Source organism: Podarcis melisellensis (assembly GCF_964234715.1).
Source record: "Podarcis melisellensis genome assembly, chromosome: 9".
NCBI lineage: Eukaryota > Metazoa > Chordata > Lepidosauria > Squamata > Lacertidae > Podarcis > Podarcis melisellensis.
In genome coordinates this window covers 19,916,068-19,942,958 of record NC_138541.1, presented here as the reverse complement: position 1 = coordinate 19,942,958, position 26,891 = coordinate 19,916,068, and the positions used below count along the sequence as shown (strand labels likewise).

Here is a 26,891-nt window from a genome sequence, read left to right as displayed (position 1 = left end):
AAAGGAAGAAAATCTTTTATGTAATTCATAATCATTATCATTAAATTTCTATACCGCCATTCATCCAAAGATCACAGGGCAGTTAACAATATAAAAATGCAAAAATACATACCATAACAGCAAAAAATAACAATACCACCACCCCACAGTTTAAAAGGCCATAGATTGTTTCATTAACCAAAGGCCTGGGAAAAGAGGAATGTTTTTGCCTGCTGCCTAAAGGGATGTAAGGAAAGTGCCGGCAAGCATTTATTGCTACTTGTGGGAAAACTACAATGTGGTCTGCATGATGATTTGTGATACAAAAGGATTGATCCAGTTCATCCTTGGCTTGATGATCTTGTTGTAGCATGTTTCTACTCGAATAGTTAACCCAGACATGAGTGGCATACTTCACTTTCAGTTGTGGCCAACAAATAGTCACTGTGGATTCAAAACACTTTCAGAGAATAGGGCAGTAATACTGTGTGTTGATGACTGGCAGCTTAAAGAAGAGATTAAAATTCAAGGACGAAGAAGAGGAAGAGGGGGGAAATATATTATCACAAAGAATGAAAAAGATCACCCAAAAAGCGAAAGAGAGAGAAAGGCAGTTTTCTACAATCAATAGCACATTATTGATTGGGCTTTTTTGTTTTGTTCTGTGTGTCTACAGAGACAGAGTTTAGAACTTGGATAACTTCTTATTTGTTGTTTTCTGTTTGAAGTAACTTTTGTTTAGAGGCAGTGTCAGGAACTGAATAGAAAGCTCTCTTGGTTTCCAGCTAAAAGGGAATGTGCCAAGTGCATTGTGAGCTGAGAGGGAAGCAACGTAGGCATTTTAAATGCCAGACTCTATAGGCTTACAATGCAGAGGCGGAGGTCCTCATACATTTTCACAGTGTGGACTGCATTTTTAATCCAGGGATTGAGTCATAGGCGCCTCCCACTCCCCATTCACAATTGTCAATATGATACTGTGAAGTCTAGCAATTGCACAACATCCCTTGGTAACGGACATTTCTTTATATTTTGAGAGTCTGTTATTCATTCTGCAGTAATTCTGAATGCATGTTCACAGCCAGAAGCAAGGGAAAGAAACAGTAAAAATGTTCCCAGTACATTTCCATAGCCTATCATCAAATGCATTGGTATTCTGGAGCCTCTAGTTGAAAAAGCCTTATATTACATTAATTGTAAACAAATCTAATGAACATACTGTACTTCTTCAGAACATAACAATTTTCTTTTCTCAACATGTGGGGGTCTGCTATTTTCTCCATAACAGAAGAGTTTATTGATGATCCCTTAATGAGAAATCTAAGAACTATAGTATGTGCCCTGACAACCTCTCGACTTGATTACTGTAATGCACTGTCTATGGAGCTGCCTTTGAAGCCAGTGTGTAAATTTCAGTTGGGTCTCAAATGTGGTGGCTAGGTTGATACCTGCAATATCACATAACCCTTGCTCTATATGAATTCTGATGTTTCACTAACCTAATTTTTTTCCAGGTTGGATTTAAGGTCTTTGTACTTACTTTTAAAGTGATTGACATAGAAAGCAGTTTCATATCCAGTCAGGCTGTCTACCCCAGAATTGTATACTTCACAGGTAGGAATGCTCTATCCTACGTGCAGCCCCATCGGCACTATTACAGGGCATTCCTGACCATTCTGCTACAAGTAGGGCTTCCGTTTGGCACTGACTTCAGCACTGAATGCAAGCCCCGCTTTCAGCAGAGAAAGCAATGAAAGGTTCTTCTTTGGAAGCCATGGAAGAATCTTGTGCAGTCCTGGTTTATTATTATTATTATTAAACCTGGAGATAGAAAGGAAGGATCAGAAGTGTAGTTTCAACACAGCCATGCCCATCTCTCAAAAAGTTGTGGAGCATGCACCACATTGGGATGTGGTATCTGAACTGGATCTAATTCTTCACCCACGGTCTAATCTAACAGACTATTTCTGGGGATTCAGAGAACTGCGGTGTAGACAGTACTTTCCCCCTGCGTCTAGTCTCCAAAGAATCCAGAGTACTGGGAGTACTGGAATCCCTGGCTTCTGGACCTGCTTAGGTCTCTTATTACAGCCTGGGGATAAGGAACAGAAGATTTTTACACTGGCCTTTGGCATCTGATATGTGTGTTTTTGGATACAGATAGGTAGCCGTGTTGGTCTGCCATAGTCAAAACAACAACAACAAATTTAAAAAAAATTCCTTCCAATAGCACCTTAAAGACCAACTAAGTTAGTTCTTGGTATGAGCTTTCGTATGCATGCACACTTCTTCAGATTCACAGTATATCTGAAGTGTGTATCTGAAGAAGTGTGCATGCACACGAAAGCTCATACCAAGAACTAACTTAGTTGGTCTTTAAGGTGCTACTGGAAGGAATTTTTTTTTGTGTGTTTTTGGAGATCACCTTGTTATTTTGATTGTCCATACTTTCAATGCATTTAATATTGTGTTTTTGTACTGCTGTGGCCTGCACTTGGGACCTTGTGTTGGATGGTGGGTAAGAAACCTAAATAACAATAATGACAGTAGCAACAACTGAATCAGCAGTTTTTACATATTATTAACCCTGTAACCCATTATAGGGGATTGGAATGCTAAAGTAGGGAGTCAAGAGATAAAAGGAACAACTGGCAAGTTTGGCCTTGGAGTTCAAAACGAAGCAGGGCAAAGGCTAATAGAGTTCTGCCAAGAAAACAAGCTGGTAATCACAAACACTCTTTTCCAACAACACAAGAGACAACTCTACACATGGACATCACCAGATGGGCAGCATCGAAATCAGATTGATTATATTTTCTGCAACCAAAGATGGAGAAGCTCTATACAGTCAGCAAAAACAAGACCTGGAGCTGACTGTGGCTCAGATCATCAGCTTCTTATAGCAAAATTCAAGCTTAAACTGAAGAAGGTAGGAAAAACCACTGGGCCGGTAAGATACAATCGAAGTCAAATCCCTTATGAATACACAGTGGAAGTGAGGAACAGGTTTAAGGATTTAGATTTGGTGGACAGAGTGCCTGAAATGGAGGCTCGTAACATTATACAGGAGGCAGCAACGAAAACCATCCCAACGAAAAGGAAATGCAAGAAAGCAAAGTAGCTGTCCAACGAGGCCTTACAAATAGTGGGGGAGAGAAGGCAAGCAAAATGCAAGGGAGATAGTGAAAGATACAGGAAATTGAATGCAGATTTCCAAAGAATAGCAAGGAGAGACAAGAAGGCCTTAAATGAGCAATGCAAAGAAATAGAGGAAAACAATAGAATGGGAAAAACCAGAGATCTGTTCAAGAAAATTGGAGATATAAAAGGAACATTTCGTACAAAGATTACCATAATAAAAGACAAAAGTGGAAAGGACCTAACAGAAGCAGAAGACATCAAGAAGAGGTGGCAAGAATACGCAGAGGAACTATACCAGAAAGAAATGGATGGCTCGTACACCCCAGGTAGTGTGGTTGCTGACCTTGAGCCAGACATCCTGGAGAGTGAAGTCAAATGGGCCTTAGAAAGCACTGCAAATAACAAGGCCAGTGGAAGTGATGATATTCCAGCTGAACTATTTAAAATTTTAAACGATGATGCTGTTAAGGTGCTACACTCAATATGGCAGCAAGTTTGGAAAACTCAGCAGTGGCCAGAGGATTGGAGAAGATCAGTCTACATCCCAATCCCAAAGAAGGGCAGTGCCAAAGAATGCTCCAACTACTGCACAATTGCACTCATTTCACACGCTAGCAAGGTTATGCTTAAAATTCTACAAGGCAAGCTGAAGCAGTATGTGGACCGAGAACTCCCAGAAGTGCAAGCTGGATTTCGAAGGGGCAGAGGAACCAGAGACCAAATTGCAAACATGCGCTGGATTATGGAGAAAGCTAGAGAGTTCCAGAAAGACATCTACTTCTGCTTCATTGATTATGCAAAAGCCTTTGACTGTGTCGACCACAGCAAACTATGGCAAGTTCTTAAAGAAATGGGAGTGCCTGATCACCTCATCTGTCTCCTGAGAAATCTCTATGTGGGACAAGAAGCTACAGTTAGAACTGGATATGGAACAACTGATTGGTTCAAAATTGGGAAAGGAGTACGACAAGGCTGTATATTGTCTCCCTGCTTATTTAACTTATATGCAGAATTCATCATGCGAAAGGCTGGGCTGGATGAATCCCAAACTGGAATTAAGATTGCCGGAAGAAATATCAACAACCTCAGATATGCAGATGACACAACCTTGATGGCAGAAAGTGAGGAGGATCTAAAGAACCTTTTAATGAGGGTGAAAGAGGAGATTGCAAAATATGGTCTGAAGCTCAACATCAAAAAAACGAAGATCATGGCCACTGGTCCCATCACCTCCTGGGAAATAGAAGGGGAAGAAATGGAGGCAGTGAGAGATTTTACTTTCTTGGGCTCCATGATCACTGCGGATGGCGACAGCAGTCACAAAATTAAAAGACGCCTGCTCCTTGGGAGAAAGCCTATGGCAAACCTAGACAGTATCTTAAAAAGCAGAGACAGCACCTTACCAACAAAGGTCTGTATAGTTAAAGCCATGGTTTTCCCAGTAGTGATGTATGGAAGTGAGAGCTGGACCATAAAGAAGGCTGATCGCCGAAGAATTTATGCTTTTGAATTATGGTGCTGGAGGAGACTCTTGAGAGTCCCATGGACTGCAAGAAGATCAAACGTATCCATTCTGAAGGAAATCAGCCCTGAGTGCTCACTGGAAGGACAGGTCCTGAAGCTGAGACTCCAATACTTTGGCCACCTCATGAGAAGAGAAGACTCCCTGGAAAAGACCCTGATGTTGGGAAAGATGGAGGGCACAAGGAGAAGGGGACAACAGAGGGCGAGATGGTTGGACGGCGTTCTCGAAGCTACAAACATGAGTCTGACCAAACTGCGGGAGGCAGTGGAAGACAGGAGGGCCTGGCGTGCTCTGGTCCATGGGGTCACGAACAGTCGGACACGACTAAACAACAACCCTGTAGCAATCAAAAATAATACATAGGTAAAAGGTTTATTTCAGTTTTCCCCAAACTTTGGCCTCTAGCTGCTTTTGGACTACAATTTCCATCATCCCTGACCACTGGTCCTGCTAGCTAGGGATGATGGGAGTTGTAGACCAGCAGAACATCCAAGTTTGGGAAACACTGATCTATATTATATCTGCACTGTCACACTATAGTTCATGGGGCTACCAACAGATGATGGTAGCTCTGTGAAGCACAGCATGCTGACAGTTGTAAATCTGCTTCAGCCTGGATCTGGGTCTGGAGAATGCTGTCTACTTCTGAATGGGACACAGCTGATGTCAGTCTTGGGAAATTCCATCCAGCTAGCTGCCTGCTCACAAAAACAAGCCTGTAAGAAAGAAGCCCTCCATCCCTGCTTTAATCGAACCTCTTCCTCTTCCATTTTTCTGCTGCCCCATGTGTGAAATATAAAGATTATTTAACTCCTAGCACCAGGTGTTGTCTTCCCCATGAAGTTCCAGATTCAATGCAACCATTTAGAACGGGTGTGCTAACAAGCAATCACTCATATGTACAGCATCCATCACTTAACCTTCCCTAATTAAACAAGTTAATTAACAAGTGTCTTCTTAAGATGCTATTCATCTTAAAAGATACAGCCACAGAGATCTGCTGAAGTAGGAGGGCTGCAAAATAGGAGAGAGGTTGGAGCATGGAAACTCTGCAAAGAGTTTAAAAAATGAGAGAGGAGGAAGGAAAAATGGAGTAGTGGTGAATATGTGTGTGTGTGCAAAAGGGGCTACAGAATAGGAGAAAGGGAGGCATGGAAATGGGGGTGGTGCAAGGGGTAGTTGAGGACAGGAGGAAGGAGGAATAAAGGGGGGGGGGTGAAGTGGAGGTATGAAAGGAGCTGCATAATATGCTTGATTTCTCCCTCTGGTTGCCCAGGAATACACTTTTGGGGCCTCATAAATTTTTCCCTGTGCGAAATCCCTCATCAGGGTGTTCTGAGTAAAACCATCAATACTCCAAACATTTGACTCCCCAATCTTCTTCCTATTATATTTTCCTTTGATCTACTTGCCCTGAAGATAATAATCGACACTGCTGTGTTACCCATCTGGATCATTATTAACCTTGAAATGGTTCATTGTGACAAAGTTTGAAAATCTTGCTCAGCAGGAAAATGTTGCGAAGGATGCTATTTAATTAGAAATGTTGGCACAAGGATAATTAAGAAAAACCAAGATTTCTGTTTAAATGCATTAGTTATATTAGTACTAATTTAGGTCTGGATGGCTGGTAAACAAATCCATAACATGAATTAAAGTCACAGAACTTAAAAGTGTTCATGATTTAATTAAAAACAGGCTCAAGCTTCATTTAATTCCTGCATGCTAGCAGCCATTTTTGCTACGACGTGCAATGATTTAAGGACCCCCCTCTGCCCCTATACTATCTTTCTAAGTCAGTCTCACTTAAAAGCAATTGAAATGATGGCTTTAGATATTAATCTGCATCTTACGTGCACTGGTAGATTACTGTAAAGAAACAGGAGGAAGTTAATTGCGCTGAGTATTGACTGAAAATGATGGGAATAGGTGCCACCTAGTGCTTTGCTTGGAGTACTGAAGTGAGCTACTTTATTTTCTCGTTTTATTAGAAACTATATTAGAGGAATGAGTGGTTTTTTAAGATTACAAAATCTTCCCTTTTGCATTTATGGAGATGATTGCATTTTGATTATTGCAGCTTAACTACCATTGTGATACCAGCATACTGTAGTGCAGGAATTGAAATGTCACCTGCAAAGACCTTGGTTCCAATGAGCAGCCTTTTTTCTTCTTTTAAAGCAAATCTCTAGCCCTCCCAGAAAAAAAATGAAGCAAACATAAAGCAAAATGTGCAGGTACCCCTCCAAGTGATTTCTGTGAAATGAGCCAGTTTGCCTACTCCTTCCTGCCTGTCAGTGTTTTGTGCTAATGTACGAAGTCAGAGCTGTGATAGTTAAGTGAATTGTTTGGACACCAGGAAATAGGAATCCCTAGAATCCCAAAGTGCTGATGATTTCCCTTCCCATCTAGTGCCCTTTTCTGCTTCTGTCTTATTTTCTAATCATTGGAATACTTATAGCTTGCCCTTCCTTTTCCCTAGCGACCAGAAAGCACATTTCCTGTGGTGGTTCATCTGAGATCAGGTAGTCCCTAGATGTTATATTCTGCAAATATTACTCCGTAATAAGTGTGGGTGGGTGGTAACCCCCACCCCCACCCCAAGAGGCAAATGTAAAAACTCTGCAGAGGTAGAATCTAAAGATCAGGCACTTAAAAATTCAATTTTAATGTATATATAACTCCACTATTCCCTCCAGAATGTTGCACTCCATCATTTAATGCTTTATCCACTATACAAAGATTAGGATGAAATATGCAACAGATACTCAGAGGGCCTTCATCGGAACAGTTGCCTGGCAACTGCCAATGACTTGCCTCTATCATGGGATGAGGAAGGTACATCTTAACAACAACTTCCCTGGCCTCAGATGTCCTCAGAGTTGACTTCCTACCTGGTGATGACAGGGAAGACCAAGAATTGCAAGAATTAACCACATATATAGACCATGCTATTTCTGATTATATTGCACCATGCAATTTTTTGTGAGCTGCTTTGAGTGGGCTATAGAACAAAGCGTAAGCATTTTAAATGAATAAACTGTAAGAAATAGTTCATTTCTTTTATTTTGCATAAATATATATAAATACATTTTTATGCATGTGTGTGTGCATGCACACATGCAGGCTACAATAGTTAAGTGGGGTGACCGTAGAAAGAGTTTCTTTATAAAGAGTGATTGAGAAGTATATGCCCCCACCCCACTGCAATTTTTTTTTTTTTTGCTTTTTGGTCACCTTATAATGTAACTTGGCTAACTTGTATGAGTAATCTCGAACCTTTGCTCTGTGACCAGTGCACATTTTCTCTTTTTGTGACATACTTTTGACTTGATTATTTGGATTGATCCATAAGAAGCAGGTGCACGCAGCAGTGCTTCCTTCACCCCAAACTTTGCCTCTTACTGTGAGCAATGGAGCAAGTGTGGCAAGTGACGTGAGTCCCATATTTCACCTACACAACCCCCCAGCTTACCAGTCCCTTAACGCACCCTATGGAAAAGGAGCACAAGAGGGGAAAATATAATAAAAAGTGTTCCACCTGCTGAATTTCTGCCTATTGCACATCTACTAAAGACACACAAACCATTATAGAGGAAGAATCAAAGTGCAACCCTAGTTACATAGGGTGCCTGCAGCCTAATGCATGTTCACCTAAAAGTACCTAAAAACTATGGAGGATCTTTATGTATGCAACTACGGTGGCTAGAATTTTAGTAGCAAAAAACTGGAAATGTGACTCAATTCTTACAAAGCTTGACTGGCAGGTGAAGCAGACAGAATAATTGGAACTTGCGAAAATGACTGGGAGAATAAGAGGAAACCCAAACCAGAAAGTGTGTAGAGAATGGATAACATTTAAAGAATATCTAAAACAATACAGTATTGTGAGAATGCAAATCTCCAGGTCTAGATTGAATCTTGATATTAAGGAAAACTAAAAATGTAGAAACTTTTCTGGATATGTAACGGATATAACAGGAAATGCGTAAAGGTTAAGAATATGTAGAAAGCACCATGAGGTGAATTGGAAGTCAAAAGCGTGTGTGATGTTAGACGATGTGTTGTTAGTTAATGTTTAGTTGTCATTGAGGTCATTGTTTTTGTTTGTGTTGTTATACGTAAATTGTTTTGCAATAAAGTTACAAAAAAACTATGGAGGATTTGGCTATGAAGCAATCTTAAAATGTAATTATTATGAAGACAAGGAAAATAAAACACAACCGAACCCCCACCCTTTCTTCTGGTTACTTCAAACTCAGGGGTTTGAGGAAAGGCTGGATATAAACGAAAGCTTCTTTTTACAGCCTTAAAATGCGATATTTTCGTTAAAGCAGCCCTTGGTGACGGGAGGGAGTCCGCGAAGCCTCTGAAGCGGGCTTTGAAACGGCTGGATGATGGATGGAAAGGGGCGAGGCCGCCGCCCCGGGCTTTCCTGGCAAGGCAGGCCCGGGCGGAGCGTTAGGCCTGCGGTCGCCATGGCGACGGGAGCGCGTGGTGGAGGCCGCCGAGCAGCATGTACGACCGCGCTCCCCGCGCTTTGACCTTGACCGTCGGCGGCACCGCGTCCCACCTGGGGCCGGGCTGCTACGAGTTGCCTCCGGACACCAAACGGCTCCAAGGTGAGGCGAGCGGGGAGGGGAGAAGCACGGGCGGGCTGGAGGCCAAGGCCCGCTCGGCTCTGGGCTTCCCTCAGGCCAAACTTGGCTTGTTTACCATTGGAGCTGGAGCGCGAAGCCGGTTCATTCATTCATTCATAATTGTTTCTTGAGATTTATACACCGTTTGGTTGCAACAGCAGCCAGCCACGTCAAAGCGGTTTACCAAAAGATAAACTGGGGTGGAGGGGTGGGTTTATGTGTGGGGATGGGAGTTTGGAAGGGCAGGCTCACTCAGCACGACCCAGAACGTTTCTACTTGGAAATAAATCCTGTTATTGAGCCCAGTGGCTCTCAGTAAAGCTGCACTCTGAATTGGGAGGAGCATTTTTCTCAAGGTAGACTGCAGCCTTTTCAGTTGTATTTTTTTTTAACCGCCACCTGTGTTTCATTAATTGCTCTGCTCCACTTAATTGAGCAATCGATGCACACAAATTTTTTTTAAAAAAAATTTTATTAGGAATTTAAACAGAACATATTATCTTACAACATATCCTTAATTCCCCCCCATTTCTGCTCCCCCATAAAACAACCCCCCTCCCCTCCTCCCCTGACTTCCCTCAGTTCCCATCTCTGGTTTCCCTGTAAATGCTATTCTTTGCATGTTACAAAATTTTATAAATCCTTAAGTTATCTAACTGATTATTATCAATAAAAAGTTTGTGAGTGTTTATTCAAAACCTGCCAAGGAGTCCAGTTACAGATAGGTAACTTTGTTACAGTTCACTTTGTTGCTTCTTTAAATACTTTCTAAAAGGTTCCCATTCACAGTTATCCTTGTCCCATAGTTTATGTGTCAAATTTGCCAATTCTGCATAGTCCATCCCATCAGTTTCTTTTGCCATAATTCTTTAGTCGGGGTTTCTTCATTCTTCCATCCTTGTGCTATTAAGACTCTCGCCGCCGTTGTTGCATACAAGAAGATGTTTTTCAACTTCCTTGGCAGGTCTTTTCCTACAATCCCTAACAGAAATGCTTCAGGTTTCTTAACAAATGTTAGATGAAACATTTTCTTCAATTCATTGTGTATCATTTCCCAATTTTTAAAAATTTCATTTCAATCCCACCACATATGATAAAATGTCCCCTCCTTTTCCTTCCACTTCCAACACATGTTTGAGCTAGTTTGGTACATTTTCCCTAACTGCACTGGTGTCGTATACCATCTATACATGATGCACACGATTTTGTTGCGTTTCTAAAGCGAATATCCTGTTTTGCGTTCTGAAAATTTCCCCAAATAAACAGATTTAAATAACAACAACAACAACAACAACAACAACAACAACAACAATAATATAGACAGGCATTCCCCATGTTCTGTATCGTCGTTTATTTCCACTTAGGGGATTCCAGAATGTTTTAGACTTTTCAGAAGTGGCGTTTATTTAGAAGTAAAACACTTGAGTTAAATCAAAGGTCACACCCGCACCATATGTTTAAAGCAGATTTATACTGCTTTAACAGTCATGACTTTTCAAAAGAATCCTGGGAATTGTAGTTTCTTAAGGCTGCCGGGAGTTATAGCTCTGTTAGGGGTGAATAATGGCAGTTCCCTGATTCTCTGGGGGAAGTCATGACAGCTAAGGTGGTAAAAATGAGCTTTAAATGTATAGCAGTGTGCATGGGACCAAAATTATTCCCAGGTTTTTACAATGTGGCATTTGGCATTCTTTCCTAGTTTGAAAGGTATGACACTTGTACAGAAATTATTCTTGGCACACTGCTCTGGTGAACAAATGTTCTAAAATGGGAAGTGGGGGATAAATGTCCACAATAGGGATCACTCAAGCTTTTAAGAGGAACTTAAAAGGCAGAAATGATGTCCAGGGGGGGAATTTCAGAAATGTAATGCTTTGTCCTGCATCTTAGGCAAGTCAATTGAAAAACTGCACTTGTTTTAAAAAAGCTCAACAATTTTGGGGTCTTCCTAAAAAAGTATGGCAACCCTGTTATGTGCCTCAGGTTCAAAAGAGGGTTTGAGGAACAACTGCAAGACAAAACAATATATACAATAACAGGGACAAATACAGCAAAGCCTTAAATATCATTTGAGCCACAGCTTCTCAGATTGTCCTAATGCAATTTACTCAGTCTAGCAGCATGAGGATATTCTATTCAAACCGCTCAGATGCTGATGGTGTTTAAATAAGGTATATCCAGTTTCTCTGCTGTTATTATTGGAATGTAAAAATCTGCACTTGTACAACTCCCAACTCTATAGAGGAGAGCAATGATGTAGTAGTCCATACAAAGAAAAGAAAAGAAAAGAAAAGAAAACTCAACAGCTGCAGTTTATTACAGTACTGTTGGTTTGGTACATTATAAATAAAAGTGCTTCAGGCATATTGTGCATGGTTACATGAGCAGAAAAGAAACTCTCATTTGAAAGACAACTTGTGTGCTTGGCAGGCAACTGGGCATTGGATCTCAGCAGTCCAATTTAAAAGCAGTGTCTTCTTAGCACTTATTTTTCCAACCCAGGTTTTCTGGCTTCATTATTTAGGATGAGAAAGATTTCTGTACTTGATGCATTCTCAGTGTGAGATAATGGTTAAGGGCTTGATTCCTCAATGCTTGCCACAGTTATCATTTACCCATTTGTGGGATTTATATTTTCTTTGAACCAGAGCACAACGGCAGGCTTTTAAACACACTTTATCATATTTTATTTATTTATTTGTTTGTTTATTTAATTCTAACATGTTTACATGAATTGGATACCAACCATGGCATTAATCAGAATAATACTGTTCCAACTCTTACCCATTCTTTTTGGCTATTAATTCAGAAAATGTGTGAGGGAAAGTCATCAATAGTTTTTCGTAATGAAAGTGCAGGATAAAGGTCCTGTCATGCAAAGGACCACACTAACTCTCATGTAAACCGAGTGCATTTTCTTCTTCATTGGTGTCATATGCAGCAGAACATGCTAACATTTCACCTTAGTTTAGAAGGCCCCAACAAATCTAATTCTAGATTTGGCAAATAATGCTGATGCTTATCAATTGTTTATATTGCAAGTATACAGTTTAGAGAGCCTAATGGAAATGAAAGATTTTATTTCTGGTCAGCCCTGTTGAAAGTCTAGGCAGATGCAGTACAGTATTTACTTGTGTTATTTTAAAACTCGTTTGAACATACTTATTTAACCAAAGTTTCTTTTGCTACATTAATTGCTGCTATTAAAAATGTCTCTCAGTTAAAATGTGGCATGCTGGGGAGGGAGGAGGGCTGCTGTTTGAGAACAAAGTCAAAACCTGATTGGTTGAGCAGGAGTTGTACACATGTATGTACAGTGGTGTAGCGTGGGTTGTCAGCACCCGGGACAAGGCAAGTAATTTGCGCCCCCTAACCCGTGGATTTGCGCCTCCTAACCCCCAGATGTTGCGCCCGGTGCGGCCGGCCCCCCCTGCACCCCCCACGCTACACCACTGTATATGTACACAGGCACACACAGTAAATAAAGGGAGTTGCATTGTCATATCCGTTGACATATTTTGAAAAACGAGATCTAACAACCTTTCACCGCTGAATGATGACCTGAAGCAAATTCTAACAAATTCAAATTTCCTCCCCACCCCCCAGTTGGCTATGCTCCATTTCTTTCTTTCGCAAGTCGTGGCCATGGAAGTATTTATCAGAATGCTGAGAGCGATGTTCCAGGACCGGGATCCTATGAGATTGAGAAAACACAGGTAAATTTATACTGGTTGAATAAATTTGTTATGAAAGGTGGAGTTTGCAGTTCTAGAAGCAGTAAGTAAGTCAACAATTTAGTTGGACATGGAACACAATCCATACCCACTTGTTGTTGCTGGTTGAGGGAGACTTAAGATGGTATGTAGGTGCCCACTGGTGAGGCTGTGTTCCAGTGGGTGGAAAGCTACTACTATTGGTAGCAAGCAGAAAGCCCTGAATTGTAGCATTTCAGAGGCAGGATGCTGGCAGCTTTGACTGATCTGGACCCTAAGCCCCATGGATCTACCAAGAGGCTCAGTCCTCAGGCCCCTCGGCTGTACCAGCATAGCAAAATGGTAGGGAGAGCCACCTGCACCCTCCACCCTGTCTGGAGCGAGCCAGCAGGGCTTGGGATGTAGCGGTGGATCTGCCACTCCATACCTCCATGGTGTCAAGTGAGAATTGTATTCAGCCTATTTCTCTTCCAAATTAAAAATGTGTACAAAGAATTATTGTATCCCAGGATGTACTACTGCTGGGTGGTTAGTAGAGATTTAAAAATTCATTTATGAAATGCCTGTCAAATTATTCTACTTCCCCCCCTCTTGTGGCTCACTGCATGTGGTTCTTGCAGGTATGGGAGCTAGGTTGAGATTCTTGATGTGCTCTGCTAGTACAGAGTGCAGCTTTAAAAGCAGAGTGAATGCACATTTGAACAAGTGATGGAATGCAGATTTTGGAATATGGTATATATTTTAGCAAAGATGGGCAAACTAAACAAAACTTTTTCAATTCGACGTCTTTATCTGCAAATATCAAAAGAGGATAAAAGAAGCTGATGTGCAGCTGAATGCAATAGAAATAGGTAATTTGGTTCTTCAAAAGACATTTTTATTAGATATTTTTGTTGATTGAATTTAAAACGTTCTGAGATGATTGGGGGATTGATAATGCTCAACTCAACAGATAGCTGAATGTTGGGCACTCCTGAATCTTCTCCAGAACAGATTGAAATCCAGGCTAGAGAAGATTTCTAGGCTTTGAGCCATTTTGCTTCTTTGTTGGTTTGGTAGAGGGCTGCTTTGAAGATCTGCCCTCACTTAGCTAAACTTCACGTGGGGTGTAAAAGCATCAGAGGGTACCTTTGGTGTAAGACAGTCCCCTGTGGACTCTCAACCCTCAGTTTCCTTGGCAGCAGATATTTAAAAGAGCCCGGTAGCAAAGAAATGGATAAACACCTGGGTGTGTGCATGTGTGTGCTTTGCAGGACTGCTTTTGAGAAAACAGGTGTGGGTGGGCATAAAACCCACCATTACAGGAAGCATATATTGTAAGAGTGGGTGGCCTTTTCCATCTCCCACAAAGATCTTGCGCACAGATCTAAAGAGTAGCCCATTAGCAGACAAATGGGTTTCTTTTTAGAGCCTCAGATTGGGTAACAAAATGAACTGAGTTATTTCCAATTACTTTGGAAAAAAGGAGTTCATTTCCAAGTCTATACAAGGGGAGCAGCGGTCAGTTTTCTCATCTAGGCATTATACAAACTGCAGTGCAAAAAGGTAAGGGTTAGACATACATTTCTTGCTAATATTCCACAGTCCCTTCCTGTCATCTTTTAGAATTGATACATATTATTTTTATAGGCAATAACCTATATATTACATTTAGGGCAGCAGAATTTGCTTTGGAAACAAAGAAAATATGAGCTCAGTATATTAAAGATCACAGTGTGATTTGTGCTTTTGTTAATCTTACTTGATATCCAGTATTTTTAATATAAGGAACATTTTGAGGTTTAATATAAAGAATGAGTGGTTTTATTTGTTTTTATTCTGTTTAGGAGTTATTGTTGTAATATTTGCTTTGTATATCCTGGATGTTTTACTGCCTATATATTTTTTCAGATTGCCATGGCTATAAGCAACAAAGCTTGTATTTATCAAATATAACAATATTTTCTAAGATTTCAGACTTTCGTCTGAAATATCCCAGTTAAATCACCTCTGTGTGGTGGCTGTTCAAGTGGCAAAACTAGAATGTCCATAAATCGCAGTAGTTGTGTCAAATGTCTCAGGATTAGCAATCCTTTTAATTCAACCAACATGTCCCAATATTGTAGTCAAACTTTCAAGCTACCAAGCCTTGCAGCATATGATTATTTTAATAAACAAGATAAAAAGGGAAGCAGGAAGGTGTTTTGTCTCCCAAAACAGATGGATGCTGTCACGGCCACCCAGGACGGGTCCCAGCTCACAAGAGACCTCACTCCGTTGCAGTTTATTTACAGGAAAAGTTTATTGAAGATTTCTGCTTCTCGTACAGTTCAGCATCGTGGCCGTACGTCTGTCACGTTAGACCGCTGAAGTCCCCTCTGACTCCTCCCCTCTTCCACACCAACTTAATAGCCTGGCTCTAGACCACCTCTTCCTCTCCTTTCTTTTCCGCAGGGTCTTCCTGCCCCCCTGGGTTCCCTCTCTCCGTGACTCGCCTGAGGCTGAATCCTCTGCCGCCTCTTCCCCCCTCCTTCTGGCTTTAGGGCCGGGCTCCTCCCCTGAGCTCTCTCCACTTCCGCGCGCCTCTACGTTTGAACTTGGCGCGCGTACGTTGCTGCTGACCTTTCTTTCGACCGCTACACCACCCCTTGTTCTGCTCTCCACCCTTTCCGGCTGAACACCTTGCTCCAACCCCCTTTCTCTGTTCTCTCCTAATCCTGCTCCCTCCGAGAGGCTGACGACTCCACCCCCTTTACTCCGTTCCGGCTGAGACGCCTCTTGCTGCGTCTGTCTTCCACTGGGCTCCTCTCCGCTTCTCCCTTCTCCTCCCTTTTGCTTGATTAAGGTAACCCCCTTTTGAGAATCCTCTGACTCGCTGCTCAGACTCGTGGATTCCCTCAGAATTCCGTCATCTTCTTCCTCATCCTTCTGCCCCTCCTCCCACTCGCTCTCCGTCTCCTCTGTCATCTCCTCCTCTCTCCCAGAAACCCTGACATCCATCCCCCCCTCGAAGCCCCCCCTTCCCCCCTCCCGCTCGCCGGGTGCAGGTTGAGGAAAACGTGGTTCTTCCGGGGTCGGTTCAGGATACAAGTTGTCCACTTCAACGTTCTCCTCTGTCATCTCCGTATATGTGTGTTCGAACTCGGGTTCCCCACCCACAGACCTCACAGTCTCTTCCTCCATCACTGCTTCTCCTGGCGCTGCCTGCCAAGGACCTACCATCCATCTCTGACTCCATGCCTCCCTTGGCTGATCCACCCACCAACAAGGGCCTGTCTCCTCCCCCCCCAGTCTCGGATCCCTGGTCGGGCTTGTTTCGGGCGTATGGCCCTCGGGTGAGGAGAAACCCTCGAACGTGCTGTCTGACAAAGTGGGCGTGAAAAGCCAATCATCAAAATACTCCTCGGGCATGGGCTTGTGCGGAAAAAGTGCATGGAACTCCTCCTTCAACAGGGGTTCGTCCAACGCGTAACCCGGCACCCAGCTATTGGCAGAGGCCGGAGTGCCTTCCCTGGCTAGAAAATATTCAACTCCCTCCTCCCCCCATCTCGAGTCCAGTATCTCTGTGACCTCGTTAAGAGGTTCTGGTCTTGGCGATTCCCCCCCCTCAGGCGCCCTCCTACGTGGCTCTGGGAGTGCTCCTGACTCTTGAAACCTGTGTGGGGTTTTGTAGGGAGTGAGCACCGACCTATGAAAGACCGGGTGCACCCTGGAACCCTCCGGAAGGGCTAGACGAAAAGCCACCGGATTGATCTTAGCCTCAACTTGATATGGCCCTAGCTGCCTGTGTCCTAACTTCTTCTTCTTGGAACTGAGGGTGTCAGTGATAGCCGCCGTCGCGTTCGCAAAACCTTTAATAAACTTGCGGTAAAAATTGGCAAAGCCGATGAACCTCTGGACCTCTTTCCGATTTCGAGGGCTTTTCCAGTCCAACAGCGCTTGAACCTTAGCCCTGTCCATGGCCAGTCCCTCGTCGGACAACTTGTAGCCAAGGAAATCAACCTCTCTGACATCAAACTGGCATTTTTCCAACTTGGCGTACAGCCTGTGGTCCTTCAGCCTCTGCAGGACCTCCCTCACGTCCTTATCGTGATCCTCCGGCGATTCCGAGAAAATCAGGATATCGTCGAGAAAGCAGACACACTTCTTGTAGAGGAGACCTGCTAGCACGTGGTGCATAAATGCTTGAAAAACGTGGCTGCCATTTTGGAGACCGAAAGGCATGACTCTGTATTCGTATGTGCCCAGAGGGGTGAACATGGCGGTCTTCCACTCATCTCCTTTCCGGATGCGGATGAGATTGTAAGCTCCACGTAGGTCCAGCTTGGTGAAAATCTTGCCCCTCCTGACGGTCGCTAAAAGGTCGTCAATCTTGGGCATGGGGAAAGCTTTGGGCTTAGTCAAGCTGTTTATGAACCTGTAATCCACTATAAGCCTTTTTTGGGGCGTGTTTTTCTTCTTCACAAAGAACACAGGGCTGCCACCCGCTGCTTTAGATTCCTGGATGAAACCTCGCTTGAGGTTATGGTCTATGAACTCCCGAAGCTCTTGCATCTCGTCTTCCGACATGGAGTACAGCTTGGCAGCAGGCAGTTGCGCCCCTGGCACTAAATCAATCGCGCAGTCGTAAGGTCTGTGAGGCGGCAACTTGTCAGCTTCCTTCTCACAGAAAACCTCCAAGAAGTCCTGGTACTTGTGAGGCACTGTTTGCACCATACCCAGATGCAACTGCTGCTCGGCTTCTCCTCCCTGATCGGTCTGAAAGCAATGCTGAGCACAATACGATGAACAAAAGGTGATCTGCCTCTGGTACCACGCAACCGCGGGACTGTGCCTCTCCAGCCAACTCATGCCTAACACGATGGGTGTGTCCGATAAGTGGGTGACATTGAAACTAATAAGTTCTCGATGGTTGCCAATCTGCATCATCATGGGAGGGGTTTGCTGCACCACTTGCCCCCCCAGCAACTTCCTGCCGTCTACCGTGACCACGTTTAGAGGCGTCGTTGCAGGCAGGAGCGCCATGTTGTGCTGCTTAACGAACTGCAGTCCCACGAAGTCGGCGTTGCTTCCCGAATCGATCGTTATTGGAACCTCGAGGAGTCTCCCATCAGGCAACTGGAGTGTTGCTGTGAGCAGAACTGCCGGTCTGGGAGGCAAAGGGTCCACGCTCTGCAGTGATGCTGGGGGCTTGTCTACAGATCCGCCTGGCTGAGCCCCAGTAGCTCTGCTTCCAGCCAGGCACTGTCGTTTCCCTGAAGCTGCTCCCCTGGTTGCACCTCTGCTGTTACAGTTGCCAGTGCTGCAGTGTGCTTCTGGAGCCTCTGGGGGCACTCTTTCGCCATATGGTGCGCACTGTCACAGATGTAACACTTCCTGGTTCCTCTAGGAGGCTTCGCTTTGGCTGCACCAGGGACAGGGCTCTGGGATGGCTTCTGAGCCCTAGCACCACCAATCTCCATTGGCTCCTCGCTGTCCTTCCCCATTGGCGAGGGGTGCGCACGGCTGAAATCCCTGTGCACAAAAGGGAGAGTCCTCGCTTGCGCACGCGCTTGGGGCCCGTCCTCCTCGTGCCACGGACGTCCCTCATGTCGAATTCCAATAGCTAAAGCCCGTTGCACCACGTCTTCTAGGGTCTGGGGTCTGTCCCCCCTAGCGATCTCATCCTTGATGGGGGGGCTCAATCCCTCCCAAAAAAGATCTCTGACCGGCTTACTGTCCTTTGGCCAATCTAAGGCGGTGAGCAATGCAAAAAATTTAGAGTGGTATTGGCGCACAGTCGCTTTCCCCTGCCTCAGCCCGTGCATTTGACGGCGCGCAATGTCCACATCCACAGAGGATTGAAAACAAGAATCCATCGCTTTGATGAACGCAGTTGAATTGCGACGGGCCGGTCCATCTTCGCGCCACAGATTGCGTAGCCAAGCCCTGGCCTCCCCATGCAGGTGCGAAACAATGAACCCCACTTTCTCCTCCTCATCTTTAAAATCGTGACGGAGTAAATGCAGTGCATATACGACGTCCGCTCTGAAATTGGGATAGTCTTGCAAGTTGCCATTAAAATGCGGAACCAGGGCACCCCCCCTCCGTCCAAGCGCAATGCCCTCCGCTCTGGAACCTGGGGCCCCCGCCCTGTCCGCGTGTTCCCACCTTGCCTGCAAATCCTGGCACGTCTTCTCCAAGTCGTCATTCTTCTTCTGCGAAGCAATGACTGCCGATGTGAGAGCGGTAACCTGATCCCGCAGTGCAACCAGCTGCTCCTCAGCGCTCATGGCTGCTCCCGTTCGTGAGCTTCGCAAAAAAAATTTTTTGCTTTCTGAGAGGGGACTTACTGTCACGGCCACCCAGGACGGGTCCCAGCTCACAAGAGACCTCACTCCGTTGCAGTTTATTTACAGGAAAAGTTTATTGAAGATTTCTGCTTCTCGTACAGTTCAGCATCGTGGCCGTACGTCTGTCACGTTAGACCGCTGAAGTCCCCTCTGACTCCTCCCCTCTTCCACACCAACTTAATAGCCTGGCTCTAGACCACCTCTTCCTCTCCTTTCTTTTCCGCAGGGTCTTCCTGCCCCCCTGGGTTCCCTCTCTCCGTGACTCGCCTGAGGCTGAATCCTCTGCCGCCTCTTCCCCCCTCCTTCTGGCTTTAGGGCCGGGCTCCTCCCCTGAGCTCTCTCCACTTCCGCGCGCCTCTACGTTTGAACTTGGCGCGCGTACGTTGCTGCTGACCTTTCTTTCGACCGCTACACCACCCCTTGTTCTGCTCTCCACCCTTTCCGGCTGAACACCTTGCTCCAACCCCCTTTCTCTGTTCTCTCCTAATCCTGCTCCCTCCGAGAGGCTGACGACTCCACCCCCTTTACTCCGTTCCGGCTGAGACGCCTCTTGCTGCGTCTGTCTTCCACTGGGCTCCTCTCCGCTTCTCCCTTCTCCTCCCTTTTGCTTGATTAAGGTAACCCCCTTTTGAGAATCCTCTGACTCGCTGCTCAGACTCGTGGATTCCCTCAGAATTCCGTCATCTTCTTCCTCATCCTTCTGCCCCTCCTCCCACTCGCTCTCCGTCTCCTCTGTCATCTCCTCCTCTCTCCCAGAAACCCTGACAGATGCCAACCAGGAAGGTGTTTGGTTTATTGTGTGCATTTTATTTAAAGTTTGAATGCCAAATGTTGGTTCAACATCTGTGAAATATGTGTGAGCAAAGCTGCTAGAGTAACCTGTAAACAAGGTTAAAGTAAGTTATCATACAGAAGATTGGTTTTTATTTGTTGGTTCATTAGTTATATGCTAAGCTTGTTCTCTCTGGTGGAAAAAAGAGAGTAACATGGTTACTATCAGTGTTATGCTTAGGTTTTGATTATTAATTTTTAAACAGAAACAATTACTTTAGGGGTTTTTAATTCTAAATGTGTTTTTGAATCTTGTTACCTTTTCAAAGCAAACATGTTCACTGCAGCAGTTTTTATTCACTAACTTTAACTTATACAGTATTTGCAAGCAAATGACTTTCAGCATTCTATAGTGTGCCCACAAAGCAGATTTGAATTTGAATGCCCTTTCCACTTTAAAAGGATCAGATGTTTGCATATTTATTTTTTGGCAGGCTGGGAGAAGCAATCTAAAGGAAGTCTAGAAAAGTGAGATGGAAATCCTGGTGCAAATATTAGTTTTTTACTGGGCTGCTCAGAATCACTAGTAGGTTGCAAACTAGGATGGCATTTACCCTGGGCTCTGAGTTACTGAAAAGCAGAACACTTTTTAATTTTTAAAAATATTTCTATCCTCTTTGAATTTCTTTAGAAAGAAAAGTTTCTAAGTAGCTGAGAAACACACAGTTGAAACCAGTATCAGTTCAAAGCAATATCAAAACAGTCACAACAATAACCAGCAGCATTAGTAAAACTCCCTACCCTGAGCACAGAATAATAAACCAAAATTGGTCAGCAAATCACTTAACAATACAATATTCTGGCGGTTGGAGGATGGATGGTGGCTAATGGATTGAGGTTGAATCCTGACAAGACAGAAGTACTGTTTTTGGGGGACTGGGAGTGGGCTGCTGTGGAGGACTCCCTGGTCCTAACTGTGCCCCTGAAGGACCAGGTGTGCAGCCTGGGAGTCATTCTGGACTCACAGCTGTCCATGGAGGCACAGGTCAATTCTGTATCCAGGGCAGCTGTCTACCAGCTCCACCTGGTACGCAGACTGAGACCCTATCTGCCCCCAGACTGTCTCGCCAGAGTGGTGCATGCTCTAGTTATCTCCCCCTTGGACTACTGCAATGTGCTCTACGTGGGGCTACCTTTGAAGGTGACCCAGAAACTACAACTAATCCAGAATGTGGCAGCTAGACTGGTGACTGGGGGCGGCTGCCGAGACCACATAACACCGGTCTTGAAAGACCTACATTGGCTCCCAGTACGTTTCCAAGCACAATTCAAAGTGTTGTTATTGACCTTTAAAGCCCTAAACGGCCTCGGCCCAGTATACCTGAAGGAGCGTTTCCACTCCCACCATTCTGCCCGGACACTGAGGTCCAGCGCTGAGGGCCTTCTGGTGGTTCCCTCATTGCGAGAAGCAAAGCCACAGGGAACCAGGCAGAGGGCCTTCTCGGTAGTGGTGCCCGCCCTGTGGAACGCCCTCTCATCAGATGTCAAAGAGATAAACAACTACCTGACATTCAGAAGACATCTTAAGGCAGCCCTGTTCAGGGAAGTTTTTAATGTATGACATCTTAGTGTATTTTTTGTCTTTGTGGAAGCCGCCCAGAGTGGCTGGGGAAACCCAGCCAGATGGGCGGGGTACAAATAATAAATTATTATTATTATTATTATTATTATTATTATTATTATTATTATTCTGACACAAGTGAGGTATAAAACATCAGCCACCTACCTCCGAAAGCCTCTCAGAATCACAAGTGGAATTCACCCAGTGGAAACAGCCACTCAGGGCTGGCTCTCAGATGCTGAACAGAGTATGTGGGAGACCACATTTGCACGAAGATGGTCCTTAAGGTACCTAGGTCCCAGGCTGTAGGGCTTTGAAAGGTAAGGTAATTTAAAGGTAATTTAAATTGGGCCTGAAGATGAACATAGTCAATATTCTGTTGTAGTCATTGCTAACCTGTTTGTCTGCAAGTGTTCTAGTCCACCAGCTATGGCAGTGACACTTTGGACAAGTGAATATTTTGACTTTTTTGGGGTTTTGGGTTTGTAGAGTACAGTATTGGGGCCCTTCTGGCTGTGGGCCTGGTACATCTGTAGCCTCTGTACCTGCCTCTTGGCAGTCCCAATGTCATTTACAGTATATGGTGCTGTATAGATAGTGGTGATTGTCACATTCATGGGCTATTTTGCCTAACCTCTAGAAAACCGTTAAAGGGGGCAAGAGTCCTCAGAACAAAGAGAAACGTTTCCGAGAGATCCGTGCCGATACTCCTGGTCCTGGAACATATTGCCAGCCTCCTTCCATGGGTCTAGACACTAATAGGATAAAGAAACCATCAAAAATCTCTGCAGCACAGGTACATCAGCATAAAAAGCGATATATTGTAATTTTATTGTTTATATGAACTGCCAGGACTGATTACTTTTTTCCTATGTGAAGAAGAAATGCCCATGTACACTGAGAAATTTACAGCGATGTCTCTTCTGCTGTAGTTGAAAGCCTGTGTAGTACCTTTCTATTGCACTTATATCTAGCTCTGCTACTTGCAGAGGGTTTCAGTGCTTCAGTGCCAGGGATCAAATATCCACATGATGCTACTTTATTGATTAGGTAGAACAGCAGGATTATTTCCTAGTGAGGCAGAGCAGAGCAGAAAGATTTTATTCTTTCTTGCCAAAACTCCTGAGAATATTATGGAACCTGGAATGATTTCCACCAGTTTTTTCTGATCCAGCAAGCGGAAGGTTATAAAAGCACTCCCCCCCCCTTGGACCCAAGGTCTTTGGGTGTGGGTGTGCACCCAAAGGTTTCCGATTCAGTGAGATGTATGGGTGTGCGTGTTTATTACACTCCCCTTCTTTAGAGGGCTCCCTTCATTTGTCAGAAAGAAGTTGGTCTTGGGTCTGCTTTTGAAATATTTCTATTTTTGGTGGAAGCTGCGATTTTTGAGTAGATTTCAGGGTGTTGGTGAATTTGGAACTCTGCTCCATTTCTGCTGAAAGATGAGTATCCTTCTGTGCCACAACCTTGCCATAACAACTGTACTGTATATGTCAAGGATTGTATAGGAGGCTTTTTCAGAATATACGTACAGTGTTGCTTCACACAATGCAGCCAAACATAATTCAGCTAGGCAGAAAATTTGCCATTCGTGTTGTATATGTTTTCTTTTCTTGGGCTCAAGTCTCTTTATTCTTTACACAGCTGATGTCAAGATACAGGAGATGTCAGGCTGGATGACATCTCATTTAAATTAAAAGCATGTAAATCTTATACTGCACACAAGAAACATGTCATTTTGTAAAGAATTCCCTTTAGATTCATGTTCTGTGCCAAATCTGTTAACTATGTATTTGGGTTTGGTGTCTACATCATCGCTGTGTTTAACTTCAGGACTCTCTCTGGTTTTCTCTTGGAAGTCAGCCCATGTAATCAAAAATATAACATTTCTCCCACTAGAAGCAAGTACAGGTAACTTGCATCTTATGCATATTATACTTGTGCAATTGCAGGTTTTCATGGGTGGGTGGGAAATAAATAATTGGAGAGTGGGGGAAAAAATCACTGTTCCTTCTCTCCATTTGTTTATGCTCCCCCGCCTACCTGCTCACAGCTGCAGTCACAGGCTTACTAGGCTTTGGGAAGGCAGTGCGAAGGTTCTGGCTGGGTACAAAAATAGTTAAGAAAGAAACCATGGGGCACCCTGCCCTCCACCCCCCAAAAAGGCCAAGTCTGGTGAAGATTGAGTAGCTTAATGGGTATTGAGTTCTGACTGCCTGGAGAAAAATGGAACCCTGGGAGCAGTTTGTCTGGTATCCTGAACAGAAGCCCTCCCCATTACAACTTTTTGTTGCAGGCCCCACTTCTTATTTTTTTTTGTTTGCTTACTTGTTGTTGTTGTTGTTTAGTTGTGTCCGATTCTTCGTGATCCCATGGATCAGAGCACGCCAGGCACTCCTGTCTTCCATTGCCTCCTGCAGTTTGGTCAAACTCATGTTGGTAGCTTCGAGCACACTGTCCAACCATCTCGTCCTCTGTCGTCCCCTTCTCCTTGTGCCCTCAATCTTTCCCAACATCAGGGTCTTTTCCAGGGAGTCTTCTCTTCTCATGAGATGGTCAAAATATTGGAGTCTCAGCTTCAGGATCTGTCCTATCAGTGAGCACTCAGGGCTGATTTCCTTACTTGCAGATCCTTAAATACGCTAAGCCACGCCCCCCCCGGCCAGCTGGATTGGCTGGATTGGCTGCCCGGGGGCATGATGCGGCTGGGACTCCCTAATGATGCAGTGGCTTAGCTACGTCCCCAGCATGCACGGGGAGGCCACGTGGGCAGCCTGCAACACTGCCCCATGAGAAAGTGGAGCAGCCTTACTTTAGTCAAGTGTGCAGAGTCAATAGCTCATAGATTTTCTTAAGCATGTCTGTTGAGAAGTGGAAAGGATACTCCTTTTTAAGGTAAATTCCACTTGACATGAATTGGACAACTGTAATTGTGTTAAGCTGTTAGAAGGATGTACTATATCTGTGACAAGGTATATTGCATTTGTTTCTACAGAAACTTGCAGAATGCATCAAAGTCTTCCGGAAATCAGAGGCTCCCTCTATCCCTTCCCAAGGACAATCATTTGGTTATGAAGAGGCTGCTGATGGCACTCTTTTAAAGCATAATCCTCCTTCAAGAGACACTACTTTAGGTCCAGCATACTATCAGACAAAAGGTGTAAGTAATTATAAAATTTTGCATTATGGGTGTCATGACTTGGACCTCAAGTAGCACTCCAGACACAGAAAGGAACCAGCCAGGTGCTGTGAGTCAACATCAGTGTTAGAGGCAGTGAACTCAAGTGAACCTGAACCTGACAGCTGGGATCACCTGGAACTCAAGGCTCATTAAGTGTGCTTTGTATCTCCATAATTTCAGGGTCATTGACATCACGTAAAGTTGAACTAAGGGTTTTCTAGGTTTGGGATGAAACTGGCTCTGGAGCCTGCTGTGTCTCTGCATCAGTGTGACTGGTTTTTAGATTTAGAGGGTGTGTCCCTGTATAAATTAACATTTTTATCGCCTCTCTTAGGCAGGTCGTAAAATTCATTTTTTTGTTCTGCCGCTACCTATTTTTGTTTCATTTCTTGACTCTCCCTACTTTATCTGATTCTTTGGCCTTCTTAGCCCTGCTTACTATTTCTGTCTTTGTGGCTGTGGCACAGCAGTAAAACACATGCTTTGCTTGCAGAATTTTCGTACTTTGGTTCTTGCTATCTCCAGCTGAAGAAGAATCAGGTAGCAGGATACCCAAAATGCTTGAGATCCTGGAGCCAAGGGTGTCGGCCCGGGGGAGCGTAAAAATCACGCCTCTCCACTTGGGTTGGTGTGGTTACGAGCCTGTCTGCCTGTCCGCGTGCTCCCCTCTCCACTCCTCTGGTGGTCAGGTGAGGCATGCAGGCTGCTATGGGTGCCTTGGTTGGTGTGGGCTGTCATAGCAGGGCGCCCCTCCCCAGTTGTCATCGTTGGCAAAGGAGAGAGTGGGGCAAGAGCTAAAGGAGGAAAAAGGAAGGAAGGAAGGAGGCAAAAGGAGTGAGGGAGGAGCAGGGCAGATAGGACTGATGGAGAGAAGGAGCAGAGCAGACTTGGCCCTGATGGCCATGGAGGAAGTCATTGGCATAGCTTTAAAGGCGACAAAAAGCTATTTTTTTCACCATGGTCTCTCCTAGTTTCAGAGGAGACTCATTGCCAAGAGTGCAAGGGACCGGAGGGTAGGTACCAATACATCTCCTTACCTAGGGTACAAGGGAGCATAGGTACACATCTGCCCGGAGAATCTCTTCCAGTCAAAATATATTAGGCTGGATAGATACAATACAGTCTCCTCCTCCTCCTCCTCCTCCTCCTCCTCTTCTTCTTCTTCTTCTTCTTCTTCTTCTTCTTCTTCTTCTTCTTCGCTTTTCATGGCATTCATGCTTGGATTTAACCAAAATTTCTAAAACCATAATAAGCAACCATGGTCTTCTTAAAGTTTAGTTGTATATTACATATTTTCAGCTAAAAAAGCAACATGCTATGTGGAAAACCATAATGTTGCAGTTGCTAATTATAGCTATTTTACAAAATGCTTGCAGATACTTCACTGTATTATAAAGCAGCAATTTCTTCTTTCAATAAGGTTGAATAGAATAACATTTCTAGTATAGTGTTTTGTTCAGATATGTTCCCAGGGTGTATTTTCTAAACCTACAATTGATGTTCGTTGAAAGCACACATGTTGCTTGTTAGAAGCTGTATGGAAGTTCTGAGGTATGCAAGCAATCCTTGTAATTTTAAGCACACCTCATCTTTAGTGACAGAACAATGATTTAGAGTTTGCAATTGACTAAAATATGGAAACACTACAAGAATGCTTGGAATTCTCCATTTGTTCCTTATAATATGCTTTTTCAGTCAGTGCATTAGGTGGCAGCAGAGTCACTGAAATGAACTACTTGTCTTTAGCATCATAAAACATGGAGTGAATTTTACTTTACTCAAGTTGAGTTACTATGTTAGATGAAGAGAATGAAAAATCAAATCTTTAACCTTTTTGAAAGATTAAGAATTCTCTATTGGAAAAGTCATACATGATTCAGTAGATGCATCCATGATTTCTTTGTGTTTATGAATTATGTACAATATAATTTGGCTCCAAATATTATTATTTAGCTAAATAGTTGAAATCTTGATATTCAGTCAAAAATGATCTACTAGTTGGTTAACAA

General features: G+C 44.0%; 1 protein-coding gene across 1 annotated transcript in view; it reads left to right on the top strand.

Annotated features, from left to right (window-relative positions):
- Window positions 1–9,122: 9,122 nt before the first annotated feature.
- Window positions 9,123–26,891, top strand: part of STPG2 (sperm tail PG-rich repeat containing 2) — a 236,226-nt gene continuing 218,457 nt past the window's right edge. The window contains exons 1-4 of the mRNA XM_081925037.1: window positions 9,123–9,267; window positions 12,892–13,001; window positions 22,342–22,497; window positions 24,697–24,861. Coding sequence (XP_081781163.1) covers window positions 9,162–9,267; window positions 12,892–13,001; window positions 22,342–22,497; window positions 24,697–24,861 — 537 coding nt within the window. The 5' untranslated portion in view covers window positions 9,123–9,161. The remainder of the gene's footprint in view (window positions 9,268–12,891; window positions 13,002–22,341; window positions 22,498–24,696; window positions 24,862–26,891) is intronic.